At 41.3% G+C, this 16,915-nt stretch overlaps 1 protein-coding gene across 4 annotated transcripts in view; it reads right to left on the bottom strand.

Moving 5' to 3' along the window:
• The window catches only part of GALNTL6 (polypeptide N-acetylgalactosaminyltransferase like 6), a 459,868-nt gene that overhangs the window by 85,138 nt on the left and 357,815 nt on the right, over nt 1–16,915 (bottom strand). For all 4 annotated transcript variants that reach the window (XM_079991400.1, XM_079991402.1, XM_079991403.1 and 1 more), the window contains exons 6-7: nt 4,172–4,357; nt 2,475–2,658 (exon numbers count right to left, since the gene is read on the bottom strand). In XM_079991400.1, coding sequence (XP_079847526.1) covers nt 2,475–2,658; nt 4,172–4,357 — 370 coding nt within the window. The remainder of the gene's footprint in view (nt 1–2,474; nt 2,659–4,171; nt 4,358–16,915) is intronic.

Here is a 16,915-nt window from a genome sequence, read left to right as displayed (position 1 = left end):
TTACCATTTGATTGATTACAAGCATAGGCCTAAAATGTCATTTTAGAACCCAGAGTTGAAATAACATGGAAGTTGCCTTGCACCAACCAAAGCCCTGCCTTACCTCTAGCTTGAAGCAGCTTGGCCTGCCTTGCATCCAGCCAGACTGCCAGAGCCTTGTCTTGCATCCAGTCTAGGGATGGGCAAAGTTGTTGGTTTCCCTCAGTTTCTCACTATTCCATTCTTAAGTTCAGTTCTCCACATTTACACATCAGATTGTGACATTTTTTATTTTAATTAAAAAGGGAGTTATGTGTATGGGGAGAAGGGGGCATGTTGCATGCTGAAGCAGCATATAATTTTACTGGTGCGTTTAACCAAAGCAAAGGAAGTCATTTTAAGACAGAACTATCATTTAACCTTTTTGTGGAAGAGTGAAGTTTACTTTGCTTTATTGCGCTCGAGGTTGAGCTGGATGATCCCTGAGGTTCCATTCAGCTCTATTACCTTTTGTAAAGCAAATGGATAAGCAAACCTCTAGGTATGGCCTGTTGGTGCTGTTTACATGGCCTGCAGTCGTGTGCTCCCTATTTTATTGCAGCAGGTAGATTTATTGAGGAGTGAAATGCAGTTAAAAGCTAGAAGTACCAGGGGAGGCATTAATAGTTCTTAGACTTTTAAACAGAACAAACAGATTTTAATCTCCCTTTAAAATTGCACATGTCCCTCCGCTGGGAGTTATGTATTACCAAACTTTAGGAACATAATGTAAATCTGAAACCAGTTTGCGTTGCTTCCTCTAAGAAAAGAGCAAGCCTTGATAATCCCAAACAAATGGGCTGATCAATTGTGCTTAAAGCAATTGAGCACACTTTTTGGAAAAGTGTAAAGCTTCAAGACTGGTGGTGAAATTTTGTTGATGTCCTGGAACTGAACTTCAGCAAGGTAGCGTAGTGGCTAGAGACTGTTTGGATTAGGACCTGGGAGAGGCTGATTCAAATTTCTATGTAGGGAAAGATAATCCCTCCATCCCTGGTGCCTGGAAGTTAGGCAAACCTCAAACCTCTGACTCTGGACTGATTTCCAGGAGCACATGCAGCTGGGAAGGATATTCCTCTACTGCCATACAATGTCCAGAAGCAGCAGAAGGCTTCAGTACAAACCTTCGGAATAAAATACAGTTCCTTTAAACCCACAGTGTTCCTACAAGGAGGAAGAGACTGGGACACCGTCTTTGCCATAAATCTACTTAACATCACAGCTGGCTCCAGGCATTTGCTGGACCAATAAACTCCCAGATTGTACTGATTTGCCTTACATTCAGCTTTATCTTACCATGTTCTCTCTTGTTCCGACCTCGCTGTGCTTTGTCAAGCTGGTGTGGGTCAATGGGTCATTGGCCTAGGGATTCCCTGCTTTCCCACAGCCTTAGTCTTCTTGCTGTGGTTATTTCAGGAATACAAATCCATTGTCCAAGAGGGCTTGACCACAGTAATCATATACCCTTTCTTGCCTGTTCATAGTCGTAAAATGGAAAGGAACTAGGAAAGTAGGTAGCTATCATGTCTGAATGCTATTTGGTACTTTAATAAGAGTAACCAGCATCTATGCACAAAATAATGGTGTTTGATGACATTAGTGTTATATACATGGGACTCCATTTAAGTGCAGCATCTTGAACGTCTGATTTAGTCCCTCTAACATGAAAAGAACTGAATCAGCTTCTGAATACTAAGCACTTCAGTTTAACTGGCTTGTGGTTTTGATCGCTGGCCATAACTCCACTTCCTCTCCCTTGGTGCCCTCTCCTCTCACTTTCTTGGCTGATGAGGATAAATCCCCCTTTGCATGACAGGCAAAAATAAAATCAAAGTAAAAATGGACTCAACTTTGTGGCGCCTTGGGAGATTGTTACTGTGAATTATCTCATCCACCCAATACCAGGGATAAGACGATGGCTTATCTGAGATTATTCACAAGTCAGCTGCCTTATACCCCTGTGTTTAAATTATAGCAGGATGTATATGGTAGCAACACCATCAATCATACATAGGGGCTTTGCTAGCTGAAAACAAGCTTACTTTTGATTCATCTGTTGCATCAATCTCTAGCAAAGAAATAATAAACGAATGTCTCTTCAAAGGCCACTCCATGGAATGGTCAAGAAAATCAGCACAGATGCATTTATTCCCCAATCACTCCCAATATTCCCCCCTGCTAACAGTAAAGAACAGGAATCTTTTGCTGGCTGGATTCTTCCTTGCTCAAATGAGAGCAGCGGGAGCAGTGGAACTCTAGAGAGTGATCTGCCCCCTTTTTGCGATTCCACATCTTGACCTTCCCCACCATTCTCTTGCTTGTTGCTGCTTCCCACTTGCCATCTTTAATTTGAGGTTAATTTGCCCAGAAGGCCCTGCCTCTATTGCTGCAGCCACAGTTCTTGCATCTGCTGCCTGAAATGTCTCATTCTAATGCTTGGTATTGCTGCTACTTACTCAAAAGGGTCACTGGGATCAGCCCTCAGGAGCTCTGGCGGAATTGGTATTCTTTTGTAGTACATCTCCCAGTCGAAGGCTCCACGCATGGCATCTCCCGCTTGCGCCTCGTACCCAAAGTGATTGTGGTCAATGACATCGATCATGGGACACACAATGGTCTTATGGTTTAGCGCAATCTGATCTGAAAGACGAAAGCATAAAAATACAAAAAAGAGGGTACGTCTAGCCAAGCCATCTATCACATTTACTGCAAAGTAAATCCCTTAGGCTTTTACTTCTCCTCTTCCCCCGCCCCTCAAAGTTTTGAAAATTGCCTCAGCATCTCCCCATGGCCCTAAAATCATTTCAGTTTTCAAATCTGCATCCGGCCTCTATCTGCAACGGGCTTGACGCACTCGGCCTGTTATTAGAAGCCATTATAGTTCTTCAAAGAGAGTCACATCCCAGCGAGACCCACAGAAGTCAAGTCATCTATATCTCTGTCACTTTGCTGCTCTAAGCTGTCCCCAATCTGTCACCTAAGGAGTCAGCGAGCATGCAAAAAATAAAAAATAAAAACCAGAAATCAAAAGAATTGTCATTTTAGCTTTGAGTGTGTACAGCAAGAATGCACTGAGAAAATGCTGCTCATTCTGGCTCCTAAAATATGAACATCAGACTTCTGCAACTCAGCTTCTTCTCTGATAGCAGCTGAGGGCAGATGCAAGGGAGGAGCATATCTATTTAATTCTCGCTTGTGTCACTTTGACACAGAATTCTGTTCTGTTAATGTTTTAATCTGAGCAACATACCCATCTCAAATAATTAAAAGTATATTTTCTCTCAGCATGTATATTTTGATGTATAGTTAAGTTGCTGAGAGCTGTATTACAACATTCATGAAAAATGCAAAATCTGGTGCATAGGTCAAATGAAATCAAATTTTTTTCTGTTGCGGCCAATGACCAGCACCAATGAAACAAAACAGAGAGCCCGCAGAACACATCAGATGCATAGCTATGATAGCTTCTCTTGGTGGGAGCCACTGATGAAGATTGGCCATTGATTAAGATGGTAAATGGTCAACAGGCTCAGATTTCCAAAGTTCCAGTGACATAACCCCCAAATATAACAGTTCTGAATTATTTTCCAGGCAGACGTGTCAGAATCATCCAAGTGGACATGTTGTCCTCCTGGTTCAAGTGCTGTGTTTTCCATTGTTGCTCATCCAGCCTCACTAGGTTGGACAACATAAACAAATAATTCTATAAAAGGCACAGTCAGATGTTCTAAAACAGCTGTCACCCAACATGGTGCTTTCCAAATGTTTCAGAATACAACAGTTGTGCTGGCTGGGGCTGATGAGAGTTGTGGTCCAAAACATCTGGGCGACACCAGATTGTGGAAGGCTGTTTCAAAACATGCCTCCTCAAGATCCACTAGTGGGTGACTCAAGCTACCAGTGCTGAATTCAGCCCAAATGAATAAGAGTTCCATCCTAAACATTTTAATTCTCATCATGTTTCTTCTGCTAATCCTATTTTACATTACAGTCTAGGAAGTTTCACTTCCAGGTCTAAATATACAGGTGACTTATAGATGCTGTTGGCGGGTTGTACTAAATAAAATGTTGGAAGCTACATTGTATTCATGAGATAAAGTATATGTTTCAGTACCATGAAAACCCTAATGTTGTAAGTTCCAGTATAACTTACTAAGTAAAGGAGGCAGCCAGTTCACGTTGACTTCACAATGGGAGTCGAGGAAGGTCAAGACTTCTCCTTTAGCTATTGAGGCTCCAAGTAGTCTGGTGCGAATGAGCCCTTCCCGTTTTTTGGTGCGCACAATTCTCACTTTGACAAAACGTGCCATATATTCCTCCAGCTTTTCTCTCAAGTGTTCTGCAAAGACATGGAGGAGAACATGAAAACATTACCTATGAACGGTTGAGCTGAGAACATATGACACTGGACACCACATAATATTTACCAACACAGAACTCAATAGCTTTCCTTTCTAGCTCATTCAGAGTTCCTTATTATTTGTAGAACCCGTTCTGAAATGCTTAATAAATTGCAAATGTTCTTCGTTTAAACACACAGAGGAAGCCAGTGACATTTTAGACCTTTTCACGGCACATTCACTGTTGGCAAACTTCCATCTACCATATAATCACAGCCAAAATGACTGCAGGGTGTTCATTGACCCTCCAGTGCCTTCTGCCTAAGGCCAGATGAACATTCTGGCATATGGTTTTGTAAATGATGCCCTTTCCAAGTGGGCTTGCTAGTCCTATTAATTATGCAAAAAGACACACAGAAAAAAATAACATTGGGCTGTGAAGTCAGGATAACTGACGGGCTTTGACGGGTAAGGCCAAGAGGGAATCAACTTTAGAGCAACCTCAGCAATTGGACAACAGCTTGTAGCATGTGAACAGTTGCAAAGACTTTGCTAATAAAAGCAAGCAGTATTTTGTCTTATTCAATCCTTCTGTGTTTGCATCAGGAGACGGTGCCTTTGGGAGTTTTCCCTTTCTCTTTTTGCCTTCTAATTCAACATAAACAACAGAATTGTATCACCGCCTGCAGTTTTGCCCTTTCAAAAAACAACTTTATTGAGTACATTCATAACAAAAAAAACCCCAAAAACAAAACACTGCATGAAGCACCTCACCCTATCAATTCATTTCTTTCTTTGAACAGATCAAACCATATGTATCTCCAGTTGTTAAGAATGCCCCCAGCCCCCCAAATTGACCCAGTAGTCATTTAAAGTGAACCTACCTAATAAACTCTTTCCAAAACAGTAAGTTAACCAAAGCACACTCATCCTTTAAAATTCATTACTAGCCAAGTAATGTGTAACAAAATGCATATATTAGGGTAAAGTGCATAAAATGCATATACTAGTGAAAATAACACAAAAAAGAATTATTTGCAAAGATGTGCATTTAGGCAAAATAGTGTGGAGAAATTCACACCAACATGCTAAATAATTTTCACAATGGCTTCTTTTTAAAATGCAAACTTGTGTGGAAACGCAGAGAACTGAACATAAGATTGGAAAAGTTCACCTATTCCTACCATCATGGGCTAAGCTAGCCATGAATGCAATTAATTGTGTGAATGTGATGCAAGCATGTGTACATGGTTTGTTATGTAAATAGTAGGGTTGTGCACTGGATTCATCTGAGTCCTGAGCCAAGAGGGGCAGATTCAGAGGGGCTTGGGCATCAAATGAGCTGGATACAGACAGCCATGGATCACAGAGCAATCTGTACTTGTAAGGGAGTGGGGCATCCAACAAGAAGGAACGGCAGGCACCAGGTGGGAAAAACCTCACAAAAAGTCCAAGACCTACCCTGACCATTGGCTGCATATTTTCAGAAGATAGTGGGGGTTAGTGACACTAACATGCTCCTGGTTTACTTCACAGATAGACAGTTGCCAGGTTTCTCTGGAAAGAGGAAATGACTGTCCAACTTGTTTGTTCAGAGCATGAAGTGGTTGCATGGAAAGTCGGGAAATCCGCTCAAAGCTGGCAAAGTCTAGCATTCCCATAAACCTACATACTCTGTGTCAAGAGTAGAAGTGAGGGTGTGGGGTGAGGAGGGAAATGTCTGGGCACTTTTTCTGTAGAATTATATTGTTATGTGGAAAAGAGAAATCCAACTGAAATGAAATGGGCATTAAATCTTGGGGAGACAAGACATCCAGGCTATTTATTGTCAGTGGAATTCATTCAGGAAAGCTTGCCATGTCAATATCATATTCAGCTAGGATGCTTTCATTTGTATGCTGGGGTATTGCATAAATTTCACTTTCAGGGACAGGCTGGAGAGTGACAACAACAACAACAACAGGCAGCATCCCCACCGCCCGGGCAATAAATGGAGCACCTCAAATAGAGACGAAGCCAGGGCTCTTGTCATTAAACAGAGAGAGGAGGCTCCTAATTTGTAATTTTAAGAGAAAATATCTCATTCTTTTCTTCACATTGTTTATTAAATGAGGTAATAAATCATACTGCTGATCCATGCCAGGCACCTGCCAGGGTCTAAGCTGGCACAGGAACAGACAAATAAAGAGTTATGCAGAAGCAGAAGTTTTATAGGTTGTCAGTGGTATGACAAGCAATGATGAAGGGCAGCATTATGGCCCCTTTACTGATAGCCAATAAACAAATTCTCCATTGTAGGTTGTGTGTGTGTGTGGCCATCTTTATCTTCATTTAATGCAGACATGAGTTTATAGAACGAATAGCAGCAAGACAGTTGCGTTTTTCTCCTGGTAATTAAGTGTGCCCAAGCAGAATGCTCAAATGCTTGGCTCAGCTCCCTGAGATGCACTTAAATCAAGGTTGCCAACCTTCCTGCCCATATGTTAGAATTGCCCCTGCCCCACTGACACGGCCTGGCCCTAAAATAGCTATGTGGTCACAAGAAATTAAAACAGTGCAGCATGAAGCGATAGTGAAAGTTACACAGTTTGATTTTCTGCCTGTCATATGCAGTTGTTAAAGATGCAAAAGCATTGCCCAGAAAATCAGTGGTAACACTATTTGATGTTTCCCCTCCTCTAATAATTTATCTGAATTGAGGCAAATAGGGTATGAATGACGCCTACACATTTCTTCTTCTGCTTCTTCTTCTTCTTCTTCTTCTTCTTCTTCTTCTTCTTCTTCTTCTTCTTCTTCTTCTTCTTCTTCTTCTTCTTTTCTCTCTCTCTCTCTCTCTCTCTCTCTCTCTCTCTCACACACACACACACTACTTAATATTCAGGTGGCTTCTAAGCATTTTACAAAACATAAAAACCAATACAGAATAATTAAAAATATACCATAATTAAAACGAGCAATAAAACAACCCCATTAAAACATTAAACTATAAACATCCATGACTGAAATAACCAGTGAAACAATTCCAGTCAATCACCAGTGCAAAATGCATCAAGAACTGACAGGGAGGAGCATGCTCAACATGTGCCTTGCCAGTCCCTGCTTTGCGCTCCTGCTATGCAACAAAAAACAACCATATGGTTTATCAAGCTCCAGACGGGTGGAGTGAGAGGGTCTTGACATTGGGTGGTGAATCGTACAGGATGAACAGATGGCATCTTCAACTCATAGAAGGGAACGCTGAGGAACTTGAACCCAGGGCACCATGACATGCTGAGAAAGCAGATTCTCAACAATGCCATGGTAAGCTGCAGCAAAAGCCAGAAATATCCTACCCTGGGCAAAAAACTCCTAAGAAGACCTACAAGACAACACAAAGCACCACGAAGACAGCGCTTAATATATTCATTTGTTTGTGGGGAGGGGAGTGGGGGTGGTTTTTGTTTTCTTTCACATTCATGCTGCTGTTTTTTTCTTGGAACGTATTATTGGATACAATGGATAGGTGCTATCCATTTGATTATCAGATAAAGGGAGATGTGAGAGCAATGCTCCTTTAAGAGCTGGACTGGAAGAAACAAGGAGTGAAGGGCGTGGACAGATGCAGAGAGGAAATCAAGCAGCAGAACGTAGAACTGTAGGGTTGGAAGGGACCCCGGGGGTCATCTAGTGTAAAACTGGAATCCTGCCCACAACCATCCCTGGCATTGCCCAGTTCAGGTTTACATTGGCTCATTCTCTCCTACACTTAAAACATGCCCCCTTAAAACATGCCCACTCTTTAGCTGGATGCCAGGATCAGAGGTTGGGGGTCCCTAGGGTGTGGTTGGTTGTATTCCATTGACTATAGTGAATTTTGTTTGCTGGGGGGGCACTGAACTTTCTAAAAATTGCAAATGTGCACCCTGTTCTGGAAAGGTTGGTGGCCCCTCTTCTGGTTGTAATACCTACACCAATACTGTAAGGCAGGCACCCCCAAACTTGGCCCTCCAGATGTTTTGGGACTACAATTCCCATCATCCCTGACCACTGGTCCTGTTAGCTAGGGATGGTGGGAGTTGTAGTCCCAAAACATCTGGAGGGCCGAGTTTGGGGATGCCTGCTGTAAGGTAAGTCAGTATGACGATCCCCCAAAACATAGTTGGGAGGACTAAGGCTGAGAGAGAATGGCTTGCCTAAGGCCACCTAGTGAGTTGATTGTGGACATGAGACTTGAACAAGGAACTTCCTGATCCATGTTTTCCTCTCTTAGTCACTATTCTGCACCAGCCCTGAATGGAAAATGTCTATGTAGCAACATAATGATTATTTCAGAGGGAGTGAGGAAGACACACAAGTGAAATGTGACTGAAGTCATGGTGTGAACACACCCTAACCGTTTTCTTTTCAAAATATGTGAAGCTGACGTTTTGTACTCAGACCCAGTGTCAAAGAAAGAGCTTCAGGAATTGAATGTGGCCTGAACAGCATATATTTCCTACCTCAAAGCTACTATTTTGTAAATAAGAAAGAACACAATTGAGGACATGTTAAGAAATAAGATCTGTGACTGGCCTCATAAATATCTCCATCTGAGGAAGATTATATAGCACAAGCAGCCTCATAATTTCTCCTCTGTTTCTGAAGTGTGTGTGTGTGTGTGTGTTTAAACCAACGTACTCATTATACAGGTAAAATTTATATAGTAACTCTTTCCCAAGGAGTTCAAGTGCTAAGATGTCTTGGAATGTTAAATGAGCTAAGCGATTTTGTGGCCTGAGAAACAGAGGCAGCATGATTTTTGTGATAGAAATAAATACTTTGTGAATGTCGTACGTACATTATCTGATCATTGTTAACAGACCAATGTCTAAATGAAACCCATATGACATAATTAATGGTAACAATTTCAAATTGCTCTTGACAATAACTTGTCAACTAAGCCAAGGTTTACATATTTATGAGATTGTGAAAAGTCACTCCAATTTTGCAACCTGTCATTTTGCTGACATTTGCTTTGCTTTGCCTGAAACCCTCTCTGACATACTTCTATTTTATTTTTATTTTAAAAAAACCCTCTTTAAAACATACCTTAAGCTACTCCTGGCATTGTGGAAAATCATTCCTAATGCCTGCACCACTCACCCCAAATGGTCCCAATGTACACACCACAAATTTCCACAACTCTACAAAAAATGACAGACTGCTGTCAGAAAAAAGATAAGGTTGTGATTTAATGGTGTGGCGGGCAGCGGAGATGCCCTGTTTCCAATGTCACATGTAGAGATGATCAGAAGATCAAGGATGCTGCTAGAGCTTTGTGCCTCCTTCCCACAGTCACTTAGCCAGCTTTGGGAAAGCAGAGAAAGGGCTGGGGAGAAACATCCAATTTTGGTCTTGCTCCCCCAGTCCTGTGTACTCTTGTGGCCCACTTGGTATGGAAAGCTGGACTACCCTGGTCTAAGCCTAATCTCCTCACAGGGCTGCCGTGAGGACAAAAGCTTCTATCTGGTAAATTAGAGGAAGACCTGGGCAAATGTAATAATTAATCCTCTTCAAGCTTTCTGTGCCATTAATATATTTGTGCAATCCTTTGTGTCCTTACTTAGAGTAATCCTATTAATATTTACTCAGAAATAAGGCTCACTGTGTTTAATGGGGCTTCCTTGCAGGTTAAGTGTGCATAGGATTACCGCCTCAGTGGCCCTTTTCTGTAGTTTTGCCAGCTCTAGGACACCCTCAGCAAAGTTTGTTCAGCTATATGTGTGGTTCTTAACTTGTGGTTAGTTGATGTGATATGATTACGAGGAAAGTTTCACAAGAAAATACATTTGTGTCTGAAGTCTTCAGTCTGAAGACTGAAGTTTTATTTTTAAACAGACACAAAGTATAAATACGTTTTAATTATAAAACAAAGTTCACTTTTAACAGAGTTCTTTAATGAGGCACTTGCATTTTTTTGGTATCAGTTAATTACTTTATGTTGGGTTGAATCAAAGAAACACACAGCAGCAGGTCATTCTCCACAGATAGTTTGTTTCATTGCTTTGTTTTTATTGCAGCTACCAATGAGGAGCCCATTAAGTGTGACATTGCAATGGGGATTAAAACTTTCAAGCTTCAGAGTTCAGGATGCTTGTTCCTCTGCACCATCTTCTGAACCATCAGTCTTCTGATGAAAATGAATACTGTAGATTAAGCTGTGGTTATCCAGAGATTGTTGGACTCCATCTCCCATCAGCCTCAGCTAGTGCGGTTAATGGTCAGGGATGACAGGACTTGTAGTTCAACAGCATCTGGAGGGACACAGGATAGCCACTCCTTCTCTAGAACCTCTTTCTTATTAAGCATGCTCACAGATATTCTGCTCAAGAAGCATTAAAATAATCTATGTCCCCTCATTCAATACAAAGTTCTTGAAGTAGACATGTATAAATGTGCTTCAATAAATTCTGACATTTTGAGCCACTATTTTCTGTTCTGCTGCAATTGGTTTCTTTTGCACAAATCTTTCTGAGATTTCACTGTCCACTGATGTGGTAATATACATATTTTTTAGCATATATCATAGTATAAAATGGATACATGCATCTTGGCCATCTATAGAGCTTTACAAATCAATTACCTTCCATTTAGAAATGAATGAATATGTCTCAGTGTCTCCTTTCCCCAAGTTTGAGTTCTGTTCTCTATGTTTTATTCTGTGAACCACCCTTAGATCTTATGTTGAAGGGAGGTACCGGTATATAAATCTAATAAATAAAATAAAATTTCCCTGAAAGTTTTGTGTGTGTGTGTGGGAAAAAATGTTCTCATGGAAATACATCAGCAATTATTGGGATTGACTGATATTAGGATGGAATGACATGAAAAATACATTGTTTACTTGCAGGAAATGCTAATGTTTTACCCTAAATTAGCAGTTAAAAAACTGAGCTCAAACTGAAGTTAATGGGGGCTACACCTGCGTAAGAGGTTGAATTGCCCATGGAAAGTGATATTTGCTCCTAAGCACAAGGATTAGGATAGAACTATGCCAAGTCAACATATCAGTTTAAAGCTTCACATTCAGATAAATTTGAGTTTGGGTAAGATGAAATTTTTCAGACAGGAGTACTGTTGTGCAACTGCCTTTGAAGAACCTCAGCATATTTGGGGAAGCTGCAGGCTACACAATACAACTTTTCGATCTGTTGCGGTTCTCTTTGAATGGGCAGCTTTTCAGTTTTCAAAACTGCTTATTCCAATAACTCTTCACAGGGACTTTTTAGCTTTCCTGCACTGCAGAATATTATGAAAACAATGACGTCAGTAAGTCCATATTCCATCTGTTCCAACAATTTCAATGTTACCCAAACTTTTTCAAAGCTCTGCAGCCTCAGAACAACAAAACATTTTGTTTATTAGGCAGTGGTCTACCTGGAGACTTGATTCAGAATCTTGTTATCAAGGCAATCTGCTGTAGACTTTTTTTTTTACTCCTTTGGACTTTTTATTTATTTAAAAAGAGCTAATCCTTCACTTTGGGAGAGGAGACTTACTTTAAATAAGGCTGAGCTAAGCCCTTTTAAGGGACGCGGGTGGCGCTGTGGAGAGCCTAGGACTTGCCGATCAGAAGGTCGGCGGTTCGAATCCCCGTGATGGTGATGGGGTGAGTTCCCATAGCTCGGTCCCTGCTCCTAGCAGTTCGAAAGCACATCAAAGTGCAAGTAGATAAATAGGTGGGAAGGTAAACGGTGTTTCCGTGCGCTGCTCTGGTTCGCCAGAAGCGGCTTAGTCATGCTGGCCACATGATCTGGAAGCTGTACGCTGGCTCCCTTGGCCAATAAAGTGAGATGAGTGCCGCAACCCCAGAGTTGGTCATGCCTGGACCTAAATGGTCCGGGGCCCCTTTACCTTTACCTTTAAGCCCCTTTAAACAATAACACTGAATGGAGGCGATAGTTATTAAGGACCGGCTCACTCTTCCTTTCCAGCATAGTGGTTGAGCATTGCTTGCAGTCCTTTCCCCAGTCCTTTCCAGTCTGCTTTTGGCCTGGCCATAAGAAGTCAATAAAATATGAGAGGGATAGTATTACTTCATGGATTTTACCAGATCACCCAGTAACTTTTGTTATTAAAAAACCTTTGAATACTGATGCTACATACTGTAGTGTAGCATGAACTAGTTGGGAAGGAAGTCAACATTGTGCTGGGTCACTCTGTGCTACCCACTGCAATTCACAACAAGGCTAATAAAATTTGCCCTCCCCTTCATAGAGTCACAATCCCTCTATACTGATGCATGCCATGTGAGAAGGAAGTTAAACGATTACTGCTAAATATATGATAGGAATAGAGAGATTGTTGGACTGTTGTGTAGATATTCTGTCTTCATGCAGTGCTGTCACAAACATCTGCCTGATGCAAGTATTTGCAACAGAAGCACATTTCAAATTAATATTAGAAAACAATTAAATGAAAGCTTTCAAAATTGGAAAACATATATATGGCTGCCATCAATCTGAAAACAATACCCTGTCAGCTATAACATGTCAGTGTTGGATTTATGTTATACAGAAATAGTTCAGTCTCCATAAGCTGATGAGTGTAGCTTGTTGGAGGAAGTGAAAGTGAAAAAGGAACAACATTCATCGAATGAGCCTGCGATGCTCTTTTAGTGCTGCAGTTGCTGATAATGGCAGCTATTCCAAAATAGATAAGACATCATCAGTATGAAACAGCTGTGCAAAAACCTCATTAGACTGAATGGCATGATCAGCCTTTAACTGGCTGTACTATCTGTGATAGTCTTCTAAATATTTCACTGAAAGCGTTTTGAAGATTGCAGTTACCAGTTTGCTACACCCTCGTTTTGATTAATTTCACATTTTATTAGGTTCCTTTTCATCAGGTAATACAGAAACAGGCAGCTTGCTCAGAAGCAAGGAACACTGGGAATTAATCATGAGCTGGGGAAGGATGGAAAGGAGAGTGGCAGCTGATTTGTATATTTTAATCTTTTTCATGTTCAGGGAGAACGCCAAGCCATCCTAGTGGGTGTGTTACATTTAATCTATAAGCTTTATATTCCTTTCTGAATAGATGAAGAGAAACACCTTAAGTTACGCCTTCAAATCTCAGGAAGGAGGCTTAGAAATCACAACACTGCAGAAACACAATATATTTCAATTTGTGTTTACTTTCCCCCCTTTTTTTTATCTGCTTCAAGTCTCAAACCTATGAAACTACTACAGTGGATCACACTGAAGCACTGTGATAAATCCCCAAAAGCCAGTGCATCCAAGTGGCTTGGGATGAGGATGCTGACTCCAACCATCATTTTCTGGGACATAGCTGGGGTGATGCATGTGACTGTTGCACAAGACAGCATCAGATAATGCCCCACCTATAGGCATTTTGGATATGACAGAACCATCTGCTTTGATGCAAACATATACTCTTGTTATTTTTTTAACCTTTTCTTAGCTTTATTTCTCAGTTCCTTAAAAATACATATAACATTAATTTTTTATTTTCTTACATTTATATCCCATGTTTTCTCCAAGCATCTCAGCCTAGCTCAGCTTAGCATACCTAGTTCATTCCCCTCCATTACTCAGACCAATCATCTGCAAACTGCAAAACAGATTCATTCATTGATTTTATACATCACGAAACAGACAAAGAACATGTATTTTAGGCTGATTGAAAAATAATTCTGTGGCATGAGAAACTATGATGAAGAGGGTACTAAAGTTAAATCACTTTTTTAATCCCTTGTCTTGTTCAAAGCACAAAGACTACTTAGTTATTAAAACATGATTTCCAAGATGATTAATTAGATGTACTTTATATTCTCCCATTATTAAATACAAAGATCAAAGAACCCCTTTAAGTGAGATTCTAAGGATCACCTACTACAGCAATGATTCTCTGTATTAAAATGTCAGAGAAGAGGAATCGATGGCATATTACCATTTATTTACAAAATTGTCTAGGAATCAGTGGTATACCACCAAAACAATCACTATGCAGTAATAACAAAGGGGACAAAGGGTATCTCAGGAACTACCAAAATAACCGCTCTCCCATCAACTGGAGAGCGCAGTACCCCTGGTCCCTTGAGACTCTCTGGCAAAGTTACTGGTCTGCCTCCCCACGTCACTGCCCTTTGAGGTTCCCACCAAACCTCAGTTCAAATAAACCTATCCGTGGTGTGGGGAGGCAGAGCCAGCAGAGTGGACCAAAAGTGAGCAGTTTTCACTTGGTCCGCTCTTCGAATATATCAACCTGTGATCACGCAGTTGGCTCCACCAGAGCTTCACCCACCCTACCCTCCCTTTATTTAATGCCATTATTATTATTATTATTATTATTATTATTATTATTATTATTTACAGGTTAACTTTTTCCTTGCAGGTATGTGGGTGCTGCTACGGTCTTACGATGGTTGCTGTTAAAGGACCGGGAAGGATTTCTCCTACACTGGCAGGTTTTGCCTTCCCTGTAGCAAATTGTCACATCTTTGGCGGTTTTAGGCCTTGGGCAAAATCCTTTAGTCTATTTCCCCTGCGTGTGCAGTGGTGACGTGCACGCCCCGTGGTGGCGATCCCAGGGTTCCCCGTTAAAGGGGTTGGGTTGGAGGGGAGTCACTGGCCATACACTGAAAGGTTGTCAGCACTGGGGCAAAATTGGGGTGGGGCTCTCTGCGTAAACAAACATCTTCCAGAGCCAGCCCTCTCCCCAGACAGATCTGACTAACCTTGATGTGCCCCAGATCTCTGGCTGGGGACTGGGAGGGATGCCAAATGCCTAAGCCAAGGTCTTCCTATATCTAAAAGTTTAAATAAAGTTGTGGCCAATTTAATTCCATAACACTTTGTCATGAGTCATTCATTTCTTCTGGGTAGGCTCTCGGGGATGGGGAGTCTCTGCCTGGGCATGCAAAGAAATGGATGGTGTTATCTAGATGTCTTAGAAATTATATAGTTAGAAGAAGCTTGGCTTGATTATTCATCTTATGCCTCCAGTGACTGAATGTCTTTGCCACAAGCAGTAGCACAAAATATTCAGAAGCACATAGCAGCATGACACACACAAACACATGCATCAATATGCTTCAATGTATCAGTGGCATATGGTACAGAAGACGTGTGATCAGTGGGTGCTTTATCGCTAACTCCTACCATGTTCATTGAATATGTGGAAGGGTTCATTTGAGCATTCCTTAAGAAATATTTTTGATGGGAACAAAAATATTTGGCTTTTAATTCAACCTTTAAAGATTAAGATTGATGTTCTACCTGCCTGGTGCTCCAGTTAAAGGGCTGTTGCCTTTTTCTGTAACCTTTGGCAGCAGGATTTCAAACTGGGGGGAAGCTCCTGATTCACCAAGGAGTCCACAGTTGTTTCCATAGAATCTGGAGGCAGAGGTGTCTTTTCAAGGCTCAGCAGACAATACGTTGGCTCAAAAGGCAGTGGAGCCATATGGGAAAGATTGGGGAATGGATCCATCTCCTCACTGGGGCTACTGTTATACGAGGACTGCAGATTCAAGTATTATTGGGCTGGGGTCATGACACGTGTGCAGGGGATAACATGGTCCCTGCCTTGGATAACAGTGGCAGATTGGACCAGAATACAACTCTTTACCCTTCTCCAAAAAATAATAGCATGCCATTCACTTCCCAGGGAGTAAATATTCAAGTACTGCATTTGGGGATGACATTGCATAGGACGCAAAGCTTGCCTACCACTCCTGTCACTGGATGCATCTCCCTTCACCAAGAGGGACTTCACAGAAGTAGACATCAGTGCATAGATCCAAGGAGGCCTTACTCTATACACATATACTGTCCCTCGTAATTATGTGCAATTCGCTAGTCTTAAATATTACCAGTGATTTAATCAAGACTCTGAGAGTCAGCAGTACTTCCTTCCCACTCTCTGTAACACAATGTCTAAACATGTCAATCAATGAGAGAGAGAGAGCTGCAAGAATAGCCACTGTATTACCCACCCACTGATTTGGCTTATTTGTTTCAGTAGACATACACAGTATCTATGATTGCTGTCCAACACTAGCATCTCCCTGAAGGCAACAGTCATCTGCAACATTTATACACAATTGTTCAGTATCTCACCCACAAATCTCAGCTCTTTGACCTGAAAATTCATCTTGTATCACTCAGACTGTTTTCTTATTAATGCAGTCCACTAGGGATTGAAGTTCCATTAGCTCATCCACACCTCTTGAATGATTAAATTGTTGGCACGCCGGAGTGCTGGCTGTAGGTCCCAGCATCACTATGTAATAGTCACACCAAGTATTCTGAACTAGAAGCATTGGAGACAGTTGTATAAATCAGGAATGTAGAAGCTGTGGTGCTATTTGTGATGCTGGCTGAACAATTAAACATAGCATTTGATTTGTTGATACTGACTCTTCTCCCTATTAAGATGGCCTCAATTTCCTTCAAATTATAGAGCTGATAGTTTGACATGAACTCAGTCCTTTCATGATAACAAAAGGCTTACCAGAATATCAGACGTCCCTTTATTTCCCTTGTAAGACATTTAACAGCGTGATCCTAAACACA

The sequence above is a fragment of the Podarcis cretensis genome (assembly GCF_951804945.1).
Source record: "Podarcis cretensis genome assembly, chromosome: 9".
NCBI lineage: Eukaryota > Metazoa > Chordata > Lepidosauria > Squamata > Lacertidae > Podarcis > Podarcis cretensis.
The sequence above is the reverse complement of the archived record's forward strand: the minus strand, read 5'-3'. Positions and strand labels throughout refer to the sequence as shown.